Source organism: Sminthopsis crassicaudata, chromosome 1 (assembly GCF_048593235.1).
Source record: "Sminthopsis crassicaudata isolate SCR6 chromosome 1, ASM4859323v1, whole genome shotgun sequence".
In the NCBI taxonomy this organism is placed as follows: domain Eukaryota; kingdom Metazoa; phylum Chordata; class Mammalia; order Dasyuromorphia; family Dasyuridae; genus Sminthopsis; species Sminthopsis crassicaudata.
The window spans coordinates 349,347,402-349,366,321 of record NC_133617.1 but is presented as its reverse complement, the minus strand read 5'-3'; the positions used below and the strand labels follow the sequence as shown (position 1 = coordinate 349,366,321).

At 34.5% G+C, this 18,920-nt stretch overlaps 1 protein-coding gene across 3 annotated transcripts in view; it reads right to left on the bottom strand.

Moving 5' to 3' along the window:
• The window catches only part of SLC12A7 (solute carrier family 12 member 7), a 267,293-nt gene that overhangs the window by 26,453 nt on the left and 221,920 nt on the right, over positions 1-18,920 (bottom strand). For all 3 annotated transcript variants that reach the window (XM_074279170.1, XM_074279171.1, XM_074279172.1), the window contains exons 10-18: positions 18,168-18,266; positions 17,562-17,619; positions 16,746-16,920; positions 14,437-14,555; positions 11,847-11,945; positions 11,016-11,135; positions 8,924-9,028; positions 6,680-6,848; positions 171-366 (exon numbers count right to left, since the gene is read on the bottom strand). In XM_074279170.1, coding sequence (XP_074135271.1) covers positions 171-366; positions 6,680-6,848; positions 8,924-9,028; positions 11,016-11,135; positions 11,847-11,945; positions 14,437-14,555; positions 16,746-16,920; positions 17,562-17,619; positions 18,168-18,266 — 1,140 coding nt within the window. The remainder of the gene's footprint in view (positions 1-170; positions 367-6,679; positions 6,849-8,923; positions 9,029-11,015; positions 11,136-11,846; positions 11,946-14,436; positions 14,556-16,745; positions 16,921-17,561; positions 17,620-18,167; positions 18,267-18,920) is intronic.

Genomic DNA, 18,920 nt, shown 5'->3' with positions numbered 1-18,920 from the left:
CCATTTCTTTTATAAATGGATGGCAAGTCAGAGCCAAATGAGCTCAGAGGCATTCATTAGTTTTCAAATTCCATGTGTTGCCCCCAATTATCTTAAGATTTCAAAGAATAGCTTAGTGATGAAAATTCATGGAAAGTAAGCAGCAGGAAGAGGAAATAAGCCATACAAACCAACAAAATTCTTCCACGAGAAGGGGTTATCTGAGAGCTTCCATGACTCTGGCCATGCCATAAGTACAGTGTTGTGCTTCATCCCACCCAAACCAGCAGACTGAATCAAGTGGGACATCCCATCTCTCAAGCTGGAAGAGACTACCAATTGGCAGAACCCTTTGGTCTTTTCTACGGACATCAGGGAGCGGATGTTCTTTAAAAAAAAAAAAAAAGAAAAAAAAAAAAAAGGATTATTACTTGAAATGAAAAGTATCTGAAGCATAGATCCAACACAATAATAATAAAGATGGGTATAACACTGTGGTGATGGGTTTTTTTATCATTTGCTTTGAGGGTTCACCTCCCTTTTAAAAGCCATTTCTATAGTGGTGTTAAGAATAAATAGATGAAGTGATCATTATACATGGCAACATCAGTGTTATATAATAATCATTCTAATGAATGTGACTCTTTCTAACAATGACATGATTGATACCAGTTCCAAGTGTCAGTGATGAAGAGAGCCATCTACACCCAGAGACAGGACTGTGGGAACTGACTGTAGATCACAACATAACATTCTCACTTGCATTTTATTTTCTTACTTGTTTACTTTCCTTTTTGATCCGATTTTTCTTATGCAGAAGAGAATTGTATAAATGTTTACACAGATTGGATTTAACCTATTTTAAGGTTGAATAATTAAGGCAAGCAGTAACCAATCTTCAAAATTATAATGCCATTAAATGTGCCATGGGACTTTTCCTTGGTTCCTGTAAATATTTGGGTTTAAAGTCAGAAGAAAAAACCTGCTACTTTCTGCTTGAATGTGATCTGAAGAAACCAAGATCCAGAAAAGTTAAGAATTGGCTTGAGAGAGAGCTCGGTGATGCCTTAGGTAGAGCACCAGTTTATCAGGTTCAAATCTGGTTTCAGATACTTAACATATGTGACCCTGGGCAAGTCACATAACCCCCAATTGCCCCAGCAAAAAAAGAATTGGCTTGAAATAAAATGACAAAAGTTTCCTATATAATCTATACCATCCTTTCCAAATTTAAATGCAAAATAGTACTGTGTGAAAGTGGAGAGAGTTAGGCTATTTTGATTGGAGCGGTTGGTGCTAGACATAAATACAGGATGGTTCTAAACTGCAGTTCCAGTGTTCCAGAGAAGATAACTAAATTCTGTTTTTAATGTGAAGATACACAATCACAACTTCTCCTTATTTCTTCTGGATGGTTTTGTCTCACTTGGCTATATATATGGTTAGTTTAAAGCTTGGCCACAATGTTTCACAGCCAGCAATCCTTTATGAAATATTTGTGAGGTATTTTATGAGTTCAAAAATAAAATACCAGACAAATGATACACGACACACTAGACAAAACAACCTTGGTGTTGTTCCTTTTTATTGTTCCCACATGCAGGAGAGTTCTGGGGCACTAGAACAACATTTGGCCTTAAATGCAAACTGCATTTAAAGCTCATTTAATTTTCAGAAATTCAAACCATTTTGAATATTTTAGTAAGATTTTTTTCACACTCATACAAAAGATTGTATTAAGTGAGATCTAGTAATTACAGGGTATCCAAGCAATTTTACTTCTTTGGGTTATTTGTATGCATTCAAAATGAACATCTAAAATGGGGAAAGGGAAGAATCCTCTGGAGTTTGATTCATAAGCTTACAGTGATTAAAGAAACCCTCAGAGTTCAGTGTTAAATCCTATTTGGAAATGACTATTCCCACTATTTACCTGGTTTGGCTACAAAAATGGAGAAAAAAAAAATCCATAATGAAGGTAAGCTTTTAAAAACAGAACCTAGAATATTTCTGGCTTGTTCACTTTTTCCCCCTCAAACAGAGTTATTCCTTGTAAATAAAGCACCTGAGGTGGATGGAAGGGGGAGAAGGTAGAAGTTCAGAACAGCTAAACAACACAAATTGAGAATGACAAACTTTCAGTCTCCTATCTCAGCAAATAAAGGAGGAACAAGGTACATTCTGTTGATAATTCCAACTAGTGGCACTTAATGATTTATGATGGGCAGCTTTTATTTACAAAGCTAATCACAGTCCAATATACAAATAGCTATTCCATTTCCTCTTCCTACCTTGCCACCCCCTGAATTCAAATGAATATTCAGGGGTTAAACCAAGAAGCTCAAGAGATGAAGCAGCTGCTCTATTTTGGGAATCCCTGTTCCCCCCCACACTAAATACTATGATCCTTCTAGTTACACTAGAAACTATATATAGCAATAGCAGCATCTCCTATAAAGAACCAATCTAGATGGTAGATAGATAACAAGTTCAGCTACATCTAGTATTCTAAATGCTACCAATGGTTAATTGTCAAACAGATGAGAGATATAATTGTTATTAAATGACCAGAGCAGGGAGGTCACTGAGCTGAAATGTTAAGATCATTTCACAGAAAGAGGGATTTCTACTAAGTTTTAAAAGATGACTAGACTTTTAAGCAGTTATAGAGGTCTGTAGAGGGTAATCCAAAAGCAAGGAGAAGGAAAAGACCAAATATATTTAGAGTAAGGATTCTCCAATCTCTTTGAAGTATAGAGATACCTACGGACCCCTTTGTGGATAATGTTAAGTACATAAAATACACAGGATTACAAAGAAAACCAATTACACTGAAAATGAAAAATGAAATTGTTATTAAAATAGTAAAAGGGAAAAAAAGTTAATTGACCCCAGGTTAAGAATCTTTCTACAAGGCACAAGTTTTCTGATCTAAATAATGTAGAAGGTCCAAGAAAGTTGGAAATATAGGAAAAGTACGTGAGAGATGAAAAGACCTTCATTCCTAGTACCCTTGAAAGTAGAGGTCCCAATCTATTCTTATTCCTAAATGCTACAGCCAACTATGATTTCAGCTCTTAATTCTTATAAAAATCAACATCTGTCAATGCAAAAAAAATTTTCCCCATTTCTCTAGGTACTCATACCACTTATGTCTCTCAGCTCTACTGATTCTGTGCCTTCTAAAATCTTGAATATGGTATACTAAGCTCTCCTCTTATTCTGGATCTCTTCATTTGGAGTATTTGCCACTTTCTTGGTGTAATGGAAACTTGGCTCCCCTAAGAAAACATTATGGCCCTGGTTACATAGATGCTCTGTTATTGAGAACTCATCTCATCTCCTTCTTCTGCCCCAACACTGAGTCAATAGGAGGAACAGGTATGTTCTTTGCCACTCCATGTTATTTCCACAGGATCCCTTTGTCAGAACCAAGCAGCCTCTCCTCTTTTGAGATTTCTCCATCTGCCCTTACTTCCAATTCCAGATATACCATATAAACTCATATAATCTCAAAAAGAATGGCTTTCCAGTTCAATCAGCTCCTAAACTTCCTTGACCTCCAATCTTCATTTCACCTCATTTATGGAAGGCAGTTCCTTTGCAAAGAGACACAGTTGTGGTAGAACACTTTGTCTATGACTGTCTTCAATAGTTGAAAATCACTTTCCCAAAATTCCTTTGGAAGGACAAACTAAGCCTGACCTTACAGGAATTAACCCAAGTGTTCCCTAGCAGGTGCTTAGCACACATCTGCTAATGTGCTTATCCTACAAACAATGACATATTCATCAAGCTGACACGTCTCTCTTCCCTCCTTATTCGCTAAAAAAAAAAAAAAAAAAAAAAAATATGAAAAATTGAGAAACAATATCATTTTTCCTCTATCAGTTAGTCCCAATGAGGGAAGAGGAGTAGAAAGGCTAAAATGCCTTTTTTCAAATGAAGGTTTGACAACAGGAAAATCATCAAAGGACACCCTTTCCCTATTGTATACCAAATGTTTCATAGTCAAAATATAATGAGAATGCAAAAAAGGCTGTACAATTTTTTTTTGTTGTGAGCAGTTAAAACTCAACTGTGCTGTAATAAGCCCTAGTTGATATTAAAATACTCAACTAACTACTGAGAGAGATGTTGTATAAATTGGCTCTTTGTCTACAATTCATCTTGTCATTTTAAATAGCTAGAAGATTTTAACTCAAAAATTCAGGAAAATATGAATATAACTGGAAAACTGGGCTTATTAGTAATAATGTTGAAACCATAGACCAACCCCAACCCCACCCCTGTGCCACCACAAAGAAAAAAAAAAAAGCTCTAAAGAAATATTCTTCAGCTACTTCCACTATTGTCCATTATAGCCACAATTATATTTAGCTCCATTTGGGGTTTCCTTAGCAAAGATACTAAAGTGGTTTGCCAGTTCCTTCTCCAGTTCATTTTACAGTTGAGAAAAATGTGATGTACCCAGAGTCACATCGTCACATAGCTAGTGTCTGAGACAAGATTTTAATTCAGGTCTTCCTAACCCAGAACTCTCTTACCATGAGCAAGGGCCTGTATTAATCTCTTTACATTACTCTCATTTGATCACAACCTTGAAAGGTGCATGCTATTACTTACACTCTCACTTTGCAGGTGAGAAATCTGAAGTAAATAAAGGCCAAGGTCCCAATGCTAGTGAGTGTCCAAGTGTTGAAAGCTGGACTTGAACTCAAGACCATTGTGCCACCTTATTTTAACATAACAAAATATACTTTTAAAATGACTAATATGAAAATGTCTAAAACAATTGCATGTGTCTTGGGGAGGTAAGAGAGGGAGAGAAAAAAAATGGAATTCAAAAACTTCACCAAAAAAAAAAAAAAAAAAACAACACAAAAACAAAAACAAAGGGTTGAATATCATACATATAATTGAAAAAATAAAAAACTATTAGATTTAAATAGACTATTTAACTTTTGATTACACACATGTTTACTTGTGCCACAAAGTTTTTTGCTTAAATTTCAGGCAGCCTCTTTTTTAGCGTGTGTCTCCCAAGCACCCTTCTATAAATTAGAGCAATATCAATGAATTCGAATTCATAATAAATCAATGAGATTAATGGCTGTCAAACAATTAATTACTGTATTCTAAGCTATACAGAATCCAAATGACCTAGGCATTATCTGCTCCCTTCTATTACTGTGAAGAATCAATAGATACATGTCCCAAGTTTGCACGAATAAAAGTTTCACCAACCTATGAAAATTATTCTAACTCCATAAGATATTGTATATTATCCAAGTAGTACTACACAAGGGAGAAAATCTATACCTACTATTCTAGGATGTGATGCTCACATTCTCCCTCCTACCTAATTGACTTCCTGGCTAGAAATTGTATCTTTAAAAATTTTTAAACAATTTTTTCCAAAAGTGATTAATAGTAATAGATTTGGAGCTCTCTAGGCATGTAGCTTTCTGCTACAACCTTCTTATGGAGACTACATGACATGTAGTTCTCACTGGCGATATTGGAAGAATACTCTATTGGAAGAATATTATATTGGAATATATATTACATTATATAATTATATAATATAATATTATATAATATATTACATATTTTATAACATGTAATATATATTATATTATATTATATATATTAGAATATATTGGAAGCAATTCTAAAACTTAGTAACTTAACTTTTAGTTGTTTAAAACTGTAGAATTTAGTTCTAATTATGTAGATTTTTCATTGAAAAAAGAATAAGATAGGACAACTTCTCCATAAATATGAAGCAATATTAACATCAACATTAATGTTCATGAAGATTTAAAATCTAATAGAGATTCTTGGATTCAGAGATATTATCAACTTCTAACTTTACCTCCATTCAAAGTGTGAATGTGGGGTAGCCAGGTGGCAAAGTGGATCGAGCACCTGCCCTGAATTCAGGAGGACCAGAGTTCATATCTGATCTCAGACACTTAACCAAGCCCTAGCTGTGTGACCCTGGGCAAGTCACTTAACCCCAATTGCCTCAGCAAAAAAAAAGAAAAAAAAAACTTTTCCTCCTCCTTCTCCTGTTGTTCTCAGTAAGAAGGATAACAAAAGTGTCACAGAGTTAGTTGCTCTTAAAGGGCTTCAAGTATTATTATCTTATGTGAACCTGGAATTACATATGATATTGAAAATGGAATCACGGTTAACTTCTACAAAATTTGGAGTTGAGCAATTAAATTGCCTGTGCCCAGCAAGCAGTCAGTATTAGGGGCCAACCTTGATGACTCCAAATCTAGTTCACTATTCACTGTGCCATATTGCCTAAGAGACATCAGAGGTTTCTCAACCCAGTCAGCTGAAATTACAACCCCGATGTCCTAAATATTAGAACACACTGTAATGGGAGACATTTCTATTTTGGAGAAGAAATGTTGCTACAATATGATCATTAAAACAAACCAAGATGATGTGGCTGGTTTTAGACTCAAAAAAAATTTCTACAGGTGCCAATTAAAATGCATATCACACAAAATTAGTAATTAAATGTTGGACAATTAATTCAAATGCTACTACACTTTTGAAATGACACTGAGTTTTCTAACTATAAAACTTTAGGTTTGTACCATTTGTTACTATTTGGCCTTTGATAACCAAGAAAATTATCTTGGAGGGACAGAGGAGGGAAGGTGGGTAGGTGGGTATATACCTCTTCAGCTCTCTGGGCTTCTTGGTGTTTATCCAAGTATGTTCCTTCCAGGACAGAGCCAACAATAGTTAATCCTTTTCCAGCCTTCAATTGGGTAGTAAATGACAGTAACCTTGGATGCTTTACACATTGTTCTGAATCCAAATTCAGCATTACCAGAACTTGAGGTCTGCAATATAAAATAAAATTAGTAAGGGGAAAAAAATTAGTAAGGGAAAAAAAAGAAAAAAAAAAGTCAAGTGACATAAAAAAGGTAGAATTTGTTTTAAAAATTTGTCTAAAAGGACCAGTAGTTCAAAACTTCTGTTCGTTGGTTTGTAGCACCCTCTGCTGGACAAAAATACGTATAGCCATTTTGAAATTATACTACAGAACACTCAATGTCTGATCAATCATGTCTGATTCTTCAGCACTCCATGTGGGGTTTTCTTGGCAAAAGTTGTTTGCCATTTTCTTCTCCAGTTCATTTGACAGATGAGGAAACTGAGGCAGCCAGGATAAGTGACTTGCCCAGGATCAGGCAGCTAGTAAATGCGTGAGTTCAGATTTGAATTCAGGAAGATAAATGTTCCTAACTACAAAGCCAGTATTGCATCCACTTCAACACCAAACTGACCTATCTAAAAATAATTTTGTCATATGGAAAATGTCTCTCCGGGAAGGGAGGGAAGCTTGGATTAATTGTGGTGATATATGAAACTGATAATATTAAGATAATATTACTTTTTGCCTCTGGTCAATAATTCAAATAGTTGAAAGAAAATGAGATTTCTTAGCAAACCAAGAGCTATATTTGTGATTTGTTGTAGTTAAGCTAAAGTTTTAAATCTGTGATAAGTCAAATAATATCTAAAATCAGAACAAGGGCTTCAAAAATTCATGATTCAAGTCCAATGAACTGGTTAGTTTAGAGAACAGAACATTCAGGGTAGGGGTGAGGGAGAACACATGAGGGTGTTTGAAGGACTGACATGGGAAAGATGTATAAATTTGTTTTGGTCTCAGAAGACAAGGTGCAAGCAATGGTCAGAAGTTGCTAAGAGGAAAGTTGAAGTTTGATATAAGGAAAAAACATCTTAACAATTAAACTGTTCAGTATGTGATCTCCTCTTTAAGAATATAGATGCTTCATATATATTGTATCTAGGATATACTATAACATACTTAATATGTGTGGGAATGCCTGCCATCTAGGGGAGGGGGTGGAGGGAAAGAGGAGAAAATTCGGAACAGAAGTGAGTGCAAGGGATAATGTTGTAAAAAATTACCTATGCATATGTACTATCAAAAAAATGTTATAATTATAAAATTAATTTTAAAAAAAGAATATGCTTCTTGCCCTCAAAAATCTATAATTTGGCTTTTGTTTGTATCCTTGAGTACTTATCATAATATCTGGAATATAGTAAATACTTAAATACTTGCTGGCTGACTGACCAACTGCGGAATGAATTATTGGGGGAAAAAAAGAGCTCCCCATTTTTGGAAGTCTTAAAAGGGCTAGAAACCTATTTTGTCAGAGAAGTTCTAGTGTGACTTCTTTTTCAAGAATAGGTAGGACTAGATGGCAACTAAAATGCGTTTTGGTTTTGGGTTTTGTTTTTTTTTTCCAAGGCAATTGGGGTTAAGCAACTTGCCAAGTGTCCCACAGTGCATTGAGGTCAAATTTTAACTCAGTTTCTCCAGATTCCAAAACTGATATTCTATCCATTATATCACCTAGATGATGCTGCAAGTCTCTAATCCTGTGATTATCCCCAAAATGAGACCAATATTATCTGTTTCCAAATACAATGACAATTTTTGACATGTCATCCTTGGACCTCAAAAATCAACATTCCCCTTCAGATCTTACCAAGACTTTGTTTTGTAATTCTCTAGCTTTCTATATGGATATCTCATCTCCTGTCTTGACTGTAGGCTCTTAAGAGTAAAGAATTTTCTATCTTCACTAGGACCTACTACAATGTTTTGCACACAATGAGTGCTTAATAAATATTCCTCTTTTCACATATTGAGTAATAATTAAAGTAAACTAATTTAATAAAATAATAAACTAAATAATTTAAAATGCTACAAATCTAAACTAATCATTTACTTCTTCTTGTGCTTCTGAATGAACATGCTAAAATTTCAGTCTACTGTGTAATGCAATGACTTTACTTTAGATAGGACACGACAATATTGAGCTGAACAAGGAGGGGATTTAATACTCCAAAAACATAAGGATCATGGGAAACTTACCTCCAGTTTTTAGTGTGAGGTGGGCCATGTTCTACCCGTAACAATGCATAACGAGCTGCATTTAAAGATAAACCTCTTATTCCATCACCCCATTCTTTCTCAGCTCTTAAAAGAAAAACAAAATACTCTTTTGAAAAGTTTGACAATCAATGTATGGATCAGTTGTGCTGAATTTTTTCCCCCTTTCTAAAAAACATACTATTTGTCACATTGTATGGTTCCTCAGGAGGACAGAGAAGGAGGGTTTTATGGGATACCATATAGTTATATAAGAAACAGAAAATATCAATCAAAAACATTTTTTAAAAAGCTGACAGTAATTAGGTCATTACATTAAAGCTTAATAACCTGACTCAGAACATATTAATCACTATGCTGACTAAACAGCATACCACAATAAACTCCTATTAAAGAACAGAGTGTATTTCAGATAAAATCTTCATTATCAAAGACAAACCTTTGTTCTAAGATGGCATAAGGCATAAGTGTATGCATTTGATCACATAAAATTATTATGTACCAATTAAAATAATGCAATGTCTACATGGCAGTAATGAGGAAAAGAATTATAACTATTTAAAATACATGTTCACACACCCACACCCATTTATTTTTATTTATATATACAAATAATTATACATATAATGAGAACATAATATATAAAATAGGCAAAAAGAATGGGGGAAGAGAGAAGAGGAGAAAAAGACATTAGTGTATAGAAAACTGAAAAGTTACAAAAGACGGGGCAGCTAGTTGGCGCAGTGGATAGAGCACCAGCCTTGAATTCAGGAGGACTTGAGTTCAAATCTGGTCTCAGACACTTAACACTTCCTAGCTGTGTGACCCTGGGCAAGTCACTTAACCCCAGTCTCAGGCAAAAAAAAAAAAAAAAAAAGAAAAGAAAAGTTACAAAAGACAACCATTAATGAAAATGACATTTTGAGAAATGAAGCTGAAGAGGAAATACATCCTAGGCATGAGAAACAGCCAGCACAGAGATATGGAGATAGGAGATGGAATACTATGTATCTAAAATAGGTTTGGGTTTTTTTGTGGTTTTTTTTTGTCTGTTTTGTGGGGTGCAACTTGCCTTAACCTTATAATTGGGAAAGCGACTAACACCTTTAAAGACATATTCTGAAGTCTCAGTGAAGAATGAAGTATTAATTTTCATTTATTTTTCTTGTTTTTAGTATTTTTTTCTGCAACACAAGTTGGTAAAAGTATACTGCCTTCAGAGTGTGAAAGGCTTTAAATATTAAACAAATAACTTGACATTGGATTTTCTAATAAGTAGTTCAGAACATAGAGTTGAACATGGAGTTGGCCCAATTTTCCATCAAACAAGATGATGAATAATAAAAACCATCCAAGTTTTTTTGTGTTTTGTTTTTTGGACAAATGTGGCAGCAGATACAATTGGAACAAGAGGCGTATTTTATATGCCGATAAAAATTAAAAATTAAAGAAAACAAGCATGGGCAATGTGCCAAAAGATCACAATAAATCTTCCCTTAAAAATGCTAATATAACAATGCTACCACAATTAATAAATATAGACACTATAGCCAATTTTTTTTTAAGTTTGCACATGGAGAGTAAAATTCAAGGGATATCATATCAATACAGCAGGCTTCAAAGCAGGTTACCAGAGAATTGAGGTTTTGTCATACATTTCATCAGATATCAAGTTAGACCTCACCTGTCCCCCTAATTTTGTTGTTGTTTTGTATAAGACAAGAACTAAAAATGGTTTTATATTTTAAATAAAGTTTTACTGCATTTATAAACATTGTTTTTTTAGTTAGTGGGCTGAACTTGGCAAATGCCACCTCTGAGTTTAATCAACTAAAATGAATTCTCTATCTCAGAAAAAAGAAAAGGGGGGGATTCTTAGTTTCAATATAGACATGCATAGACATATACAATGCTGACACATGCAAATTATGATATCCATTCATTTGAAATTTCCCATTTTTTTTGAGCACCTCTCCCTCTTCTATGAGTGCTAAATTCACTAAGCTAATTAATTCATAATAAACAAACAAGAAGCTTAGAAGAAAAAGTGTAAAAGAAAAACAAAACCACTTACCCTCTGTATTCAATGTACTTATAGATACAGCCTGCAATAAGCATGGCAAACAAAGCATAGTACCAAGAACAAATGAACATCAAAGCAAGACACAAGCTCATCCCAAGAAAGGAAAGAGTCCTATGGGAGAAAAAAAAAATGTTAATATTATAAAACTGGATTTTTTTTCCCACCAATTCCAATATTTCACTAAGGAGATAAAATTCACTAAAAATGGGATGTGCAAAATAATGGAACCTAATGATTGTGCTCCAAAATTAAATGTAAAAGGACAAATTGGCTAAAATGGCTAAAGGTAGAAAGGTATTTTACCTGAGATATATGTGAATTAGTAGGTACCCCTCAAGTTAGTATGTCACAAATTACAATAAAAGCTTTGTTTTCAAAGGTAAATTTATAGTTTTGATATTAATATATATGTACTATAAAAAGAAACTAAGATTTTTGACATTCCATTAAAGAAACTAAAGGATTAATTACAATGTTGTTTTGAATGTAGAGTATTTGGAAGTCAGCTAATACATGATGGTATTATAGGCACTATGGCATCATGGTTGGAGAGCTAATTTTAGAATCCGGAAGATCCAGGTTCATGTCCAGCCTACTTTCAATGGTCTGGGCAACCCTTAAAATTTATGGAAGTTGCAAGAAAAAATGCCATTATGCATTAGCGTTGTCAACAAAAGCTCCCTTATACCAATAGAATCACAGAACCAAGAGTTGTCCAAGCATATTTGTTAAAACCTAATGAACAGAGGCTACATTCATCCAAAGATTGCAACAACAACTGACAATGCTGCAAGCTGAGCAGCTGAGAAGAAATTAGCTTACCAATGATAATACTTGAAACGAGGACGCCAGTTTGGAGTGCGCAGAAGAGTTTGTACAGCACAAGCCAAATTCACAAACATGTAGCACATGAGGAAAAACCTGAAGAACAGAAAGTGATCATACCAATGTTGCAGAAACATCACAATCTTGGTTTGCTGCTGAAAGACCAGACAGTAACTATCATGGGTCAATGAAAGTTTGGCACAGATAGGAAAACTGAAGGCTGGGTGATCCACCTTGATTGAGGAAACTGATCGATAGTGGGTACACAAAATGTAAGCTGTCATCAACAAACCCCCTAAGAAAAACATCCTCAAGTCCACATGGATTCACAAGAGATGATAGTTCCTTTTCTACTTTTTGCCTCCTAAACCTTTCTTATTTCACTTTCCTACTCTCTCTAAGTGCTTTAAGGGATAACAGCTGCTGTAAAGCCTCTTTTAGATAACCAAATCTAAGGCTTTCCCTCACCTTCCTTAAAACTTTTGTGGCTATGATCCACACCATATGTTGCCAACCACCTCTATAGCATATTGCCTAGGGGCAATTCAAGTTGCCCAGGTTCAAGTCCCATTAGTCTGTGACCATGGATGATAAGTCTGCTTACTGTTCCTCTTCAATAAAACTGGGATGGGATAGGGCTAGACTACTACTACTACTACTACTACTACTACTACTACTACTACTACTACTAAAAAATCTCCTTCAAGCCTAAAGTTATAACCCTAAAATAACATGCTATGTATTTTACCTATTTGTATATTATGAATTTTATATATCTTGTGATTTTTACCCTACTCTACATGTTTCCAGTTAGCCTGTTGAGGTCTGTGACCTAAAAGGGCATATCCTCAAAACACTCCAAATATTCAATGGACTATTTGTACCCAAGGATTGGAAGAGCCTTTCAAGCTTGTATTGGTCTAATCAGCCACAGTCATACCTGACTCCAACTTGGTTCTTTTGAGAACCAAGGAAAACAACCATTCTCACTAACAGTGTGCTTACATAATGTGTGCTTACATTTGATAAAACACATATTAACTTGGTCATCAGGAATTCTCAAATGTATTTTTAAAGTGCTAGATTCTTTTTTTTTAATTCAAGGAACTATATTTGATAACATATTTTAAAAGGCAATGTAGATTTCTGAGCTCTTGCCATTTTTAACAAGGATGATTTTTCAATGGAGATATGGAGAATATTTGAAATGTCCTTAAAAGAAAAGCAAAAAATGGAATAGTGCTTCTTTGACGAAGTCATGTTATCCCACGTTTAGAGGACAATATGCAACACTGATTGAGATCTCTCTAGAAATGTTTTATGGAAAATCAGCTGATTAAGGTACTTTGGAAAGATATCTTCAGTTTTCCTCACTTTTAGTTTAGTTTTAAATACAGTATTTTAACATATTCAAAATAAGCACTACAGCATTTTAGCAGGTATCTCCTCAGGTGCATTATCCAGGTACATCTGTCAAGACCAAGACCAAATCTGTAGCAAAATGTAAGCTTTTCCTCAAAGAAAAAAAAAAAAGAACATTTTTCCTTACAAATATCAGAATTCAAAATTTTCATTTTTAGATTGTGGGCAGTAAAGTTTTTTTTTTCTTGGAATTGTTATATATTGCATATTTCCACTAGAAGTAGTCTTCAAAAACAAGTTGTACATAAACAAGTTGCTGTGTCAGGGAGCTGAGGATCAATCCAAAGAGCTTGGCTTGAATTAATTCCTTGCAATTATTAAGATTAAACCCATTTTCTTTCAAGTTAGAATCTTCCAGAATTTGATTCTTACCTCCTAAAAAATCTTTTTTGAAAAGCATCTATTCCAAGAACAAGTAAGGAATTGTCCTGGCAATGAGATCAAGTCCAGAAGCATTTTGAAGATGTGCCATCTTCATCTGAGAATCATTCAGAGTTTTCAGGACTCAAAGCAAAATAGTTTTTTTTTTTTTTAAACAGGTTTATAACTAGTATTGTCTTCCTGATATTATAAGATATCACATACCAATCTGCTGTCATTTGTTGTATGAGTACTTCTTGAAAGACAAGCTTAAAATCTTCCTACATTCCTTTTGGGAAGCTCAGGACAAAACCCTTTCTACTGCTTTTACCAAATCACCAAAAGAAAGCCCAACTTTTCTCGGGATGCTAGTCCTGCATTGTCAACAAAAAAATCTTCAAGGATATTAAAACAGAAAAAGCAAGGATATTAAAACAGAAAAAGCAACTTGTGTCAAAAAAAAAAAAAAAAAAAAATAGTGACCTGAGGGGCCATTCACTTCTTCCTTTCTTGAAAGCTATCACTCCAGAACCACCAGCAGGGCTAGCCAAAGGGAAATCCAGGCCAGGGAAGGGCAGGATGGAAGCTTACTGGGGCCAGAAGCAACCATTCCACAGACTCCCCGACCCAAGGTGCTAAATTTTTAAAAACTGGAAAAGCTATTACTAAAGAAGAAAAAGAATTATGGTCTGGAAGAATGAAAGAGAATAAAAGAAAACAGTACTAATGAAATTACTTAAACAATGCTGCATTTCTGTAATGCAATAATGTATTACTATATTTCCATTCTGACAAGTATACTTACATTGAAAGAATTGGTGCCACGCTGTCCAAAGAAGCAATTAGGATTCCTATTTCACAGATGAGAGCAGTAAGGAGCAAGGCCCATGTGGGCTCCCCATTGGCTTTTCCATGACCAAACACCTAATTCAAGGAAAAAGCATAAATGTAATTATTTTTCAAGCGTATTTTGTGGCAGAGGTATGACAAAGGACCACATTTCAATAAATCAAAATCCTCTTTTTTTAAAATAACAGGGCTGAAACAAAAAAGCCTGCTCAGCTTTCTTTGTGCATAAATTCCCTACCCTCACATAACAAAACTTAAAAAAAAAAAATTTTCCCAAAATGTCAACATAACTGCAAGACCAAATAATTCAAAAAGGAACCAAATGTTATGGGCTAAATTGTTTAGCTGCTTCTGAGAAGCAATGTCCAATACAAATAAGAAAAAGCTATCCTCAAGAACTCTGCATTTGTCTGCAAAGATGAATGACTCTGGAGGGAACTGAACTAATCATTCTAAAAATTATTTTAGTTGGAACAATAATCAATGTGCATTCTTGACTGCAGATTAGTGTACTGACCTCAAATCTGTGAAATAAAAAGGGGGAAAGGGTCAGGAATTGGCCTTGAGGCACACAAAACACATCAATAAGGGCATAAACATTCCTCATGGTCAGCAACTGCTTCAAGCCAAAAATAATTCTGCAACATATATACATCCATCTGGTGGCATCAGTTAGCTACTTTCTTTTCATTGTTAATCTCATTCTCCTGAAATAAACTCCTCTATACTGTTCCTTCAAAGCCTTATTAGCTTAGCATGATTACTTTGTGTTCTTTAAGACTTTGCCAACAGAATATAAAATTCAAGCTGCTGATAATGACCGTCCATCTATTGTCTGAGTTCAGTAAGTCGAGAAAGTGTTAGAACCATAAATCTGACCATCATAAAATAACAATTTGGGGGAGTCCAATAAATCAGTTAGGGGCAGCTGGGTGATACAATGGATAGAACAGACAGATCTAATGATAGATCTGAGTTCAAAGTCAGTCTCAGACATGTTCCTCATCTGTAAAATAGAGGCACAGTGGAGAATGAAATGGCAAACTATTCCATTATCCTTGCCAAGAAAACCCCACTGCCCAATACACTGACCCTTTATTTACTCATCTTTTACAGAGAGCCTACTGTATCAGTTACTTAGCACTAAGCTATCATCTCATTTGATCCTGACAACCTTTACTTCCATCTGAGGAAACAGAAAGTGGCTTTCTCCAGAATCACAGAACTAGTTTCTGAGGCAAGATTTGAACTTGGATCTTCCTGACTCTAGTCTAGAAGTGTAGACACAGCTGCTTTTAAAGACAAAGAAAGACTAATAATAATTAACAAATGAATTACATTTCTTTGTTTTTTTGTTATAAGAGCATTCTCTGAATCTTACAATGACATGAAATGATTCAGGTCAATAACTACCTAAGCAAAAAAAGTACAAGGACAGAAAAAATTGACCAAAAAAAAAAAAAAAAACAAAACTGGATTATATTACTTTATTCGAACTAAAATCATCTCATTATAAGTAATCAAGATAATGATAAAATGATCAAGGTCTTTTCAAGGTCTTTTTGTTGTTGCTGCTCATCTTTTACACTTGAAAAAGCCAATCACATTGGGTGGGTGATGACTGGCAAGTAAATTGGATTTAAGTGAGGCAGGGCTATACAAAGTCATTAGCCTTAGTATCTCTTCCTGAGTCACTGTGGCCAATGGCAAGACAACTTGGGTCAGAACAACTTGTAATGGCCCTGAAGGTAGGTCTCAGTTTGTCTGAGTAATATCCATTATGTGATTTAAGTCTAGATAAGAAACAAGGCAAAAGCAAGGCTTGGGACAAAGCTTATTGGCCAATCAGTGATAAAATGATCATGGTCTTTTTGATAAACCCACTCTATAACACATCTTTGCATTTTTGATACAAGAATATAAAAATCATTAGTAGCTTTCTTTAAAACCAAAGTCACTACCCACTATTATATTCTTCCCTTTTGCACTCTTAAGGAAGGCAGGTTTTATTTTCCCTCTAGTGTTCATATGGACATATGATGGCCATCAGCATAATTGTTAAGTTCTTTCCCAAAGTGTCAATCCATCATTTCAGAAGAGCAATGTGGTAATATCTCCCTGTTCCTCAAGGATAAGAATTGTTCCATTTTTGTCTCTATGCCATTAGCACTTATCACAGTGCCTGCAGCAGAGCTGCAGTACTTGCTGACTGTCATACCCAAGATAGTGATAAAAATCGTTGAACAAAAAAATGTCCTCCCTCACCTGAAGGAAAGGCACAATTCCATCTCTTGCAATAGCCTGCAGGAGCCTAGGTGCACCTGTTAAGCTCTGTAGGCCAGCCCCACATGTAGAGAAAAAGGAGCCAATGACAATGACCCAGGGTGATGGCCAGGCCAGCATGCCAATCACAAGTTTTCCATTCAGGGCCTCTCCAAACCTAAAAAGGAGGAAAGGATGAGTACTAGAAGGGACAGATTTTAGATTTGCTAAAATAAAGTTCACTGATTTTTTTCACTGTTTTGTTTTTGTTTATGGTATTGTTAATAGACAAATAGAGCTAATAATATGAACTTGACTCAGCATTTTTTATTCAGAATGAAGAATATACTATTTAAAAGTAACTACAAATAATATTAAGGGTTCTACCAAAGAAGATTATTTAAATTAGACTCTTTTTTGTCTACATGTGTAAAATATATTCTGTATTATGTAGACTATAAAGCACTATTATATATTATATGATATATACATATGCACAGCATAACACAGTATTCTGTATATTCAGTATGACTTTATATATGATGTATATTATATACACAAGCATAGTATACAGTATTCTATTATCCGTAATATATACTTATGCATATACCCATGCAAAAGAATACAGTAAATTATGTATCATTTCCAGAATATACAATACATTATACAAATGTATATGCTAAAGTTCTGGGTGCATAACATTTCACTAAAACTTTAAATAAAAGGATTTTAATCACTTATTTAAATACAGCTTTGCTTGATGAAATCAAAAGTTATCAAAGTTTGCATGTTACAAACTAAAAATTAAAATGAACTTACTTATCTCTCAAAATAACACCTTCAATACAAGCTCCAAAAAGGACAATGCAGGACAAATCTATTTTGGTAAGTTAAGGAACAATCATAACAAATATAAAGTTCAAATAAACTCAAGAACTAACTATGGGCTACTTAGAGACACTGCCAAATTTCTCCCCACAGTATGACAAAATAGAATAGTCTCAAAAGATTGGGAATATTCTTAGAATCAGGAGAAAAACATATAGACTGTATCTCCAAATCCGTTCTTGCCACTCCCCAAGAAAGAATTTCAGTGTGTGTGTGTGTGTGTGTGTGTGTGTGTGTGTGTGTGTGTGTGTGTGTGTGTTTCCTTTTTCCCTTCCCTAATATTCTGCTTTTCCCCAAATTTACTGAATAAATTTCTACTGGTACAAACAATTCTATTTGCTTCAAATATTTAGAAAAACAACAATTATGGTCATGGGCTTCAGACAAATTCTTTTGGAAAAAGAAATCTGCATTCTGATTCGGATCAGTACAGTTGTTAGAAAAAGAAATATCAGTTAAGAGAACTGGAATGTGAAATTTAACATTCCACAAAAGAAGACCAGAACAGAGGCATCAACATATTTGCCCAAAGGATACAGATAAAAGATGTGGTCACAATTGCCATAATTGTTCCAGTAGGGATGGATTTCTGAGCATCCCTTAGATCACCAGATCGATTTGAACCCGCCATAATACCTAAAACACAAACAAAAATCAGTTATTTTATTCTATCTTAAAATCTATGAGAGATATGCAAATATTTTTTGATGAAGCAATTAGGTTAATTGACTTGCTCAGGGTCACATAGTTATTAAATGTCAACAAATTTGAACTCAGTCCTCATGATTCCAGGGCTCTCTCCACTGTACCGCCTGGCTGCTCCAATATTTGCTTTTGTTTTTTAAAGGAATTCTTTGGGTTTTTTATTGATGCTGCATTTTTTAATAACCAAATTTGTTTTCATTCTATAAAATGGAAGCACATATAGTAAAGCAGAACTAAAGCACGCTTCCTAGTAATATGGACAAAAATTATACCATTAAACAAAGTCACACTTTTAAATAAAAGATAATATTCTTTCTTTTCCCTCATTTAAAGCACCAATGCTCACATTTAGGGCTGGCTACATATCTGCATTGCAAGAGTTAGGGACATGGCAACCTATATTTGAGAAAATCTGCATAAAATGTTTTCAGAGAACAAGTCTAAATCATGATCTTATCAAAAGATAAAACACACTGGAAAAATATAGTAGTCTGTTTTAAAGAGAAAGAGACAATGACAATGAATGAAGGAATTTTTTAGTCACAGATATGTATGTGTATATATCCATATGATTCTGTGTGGACA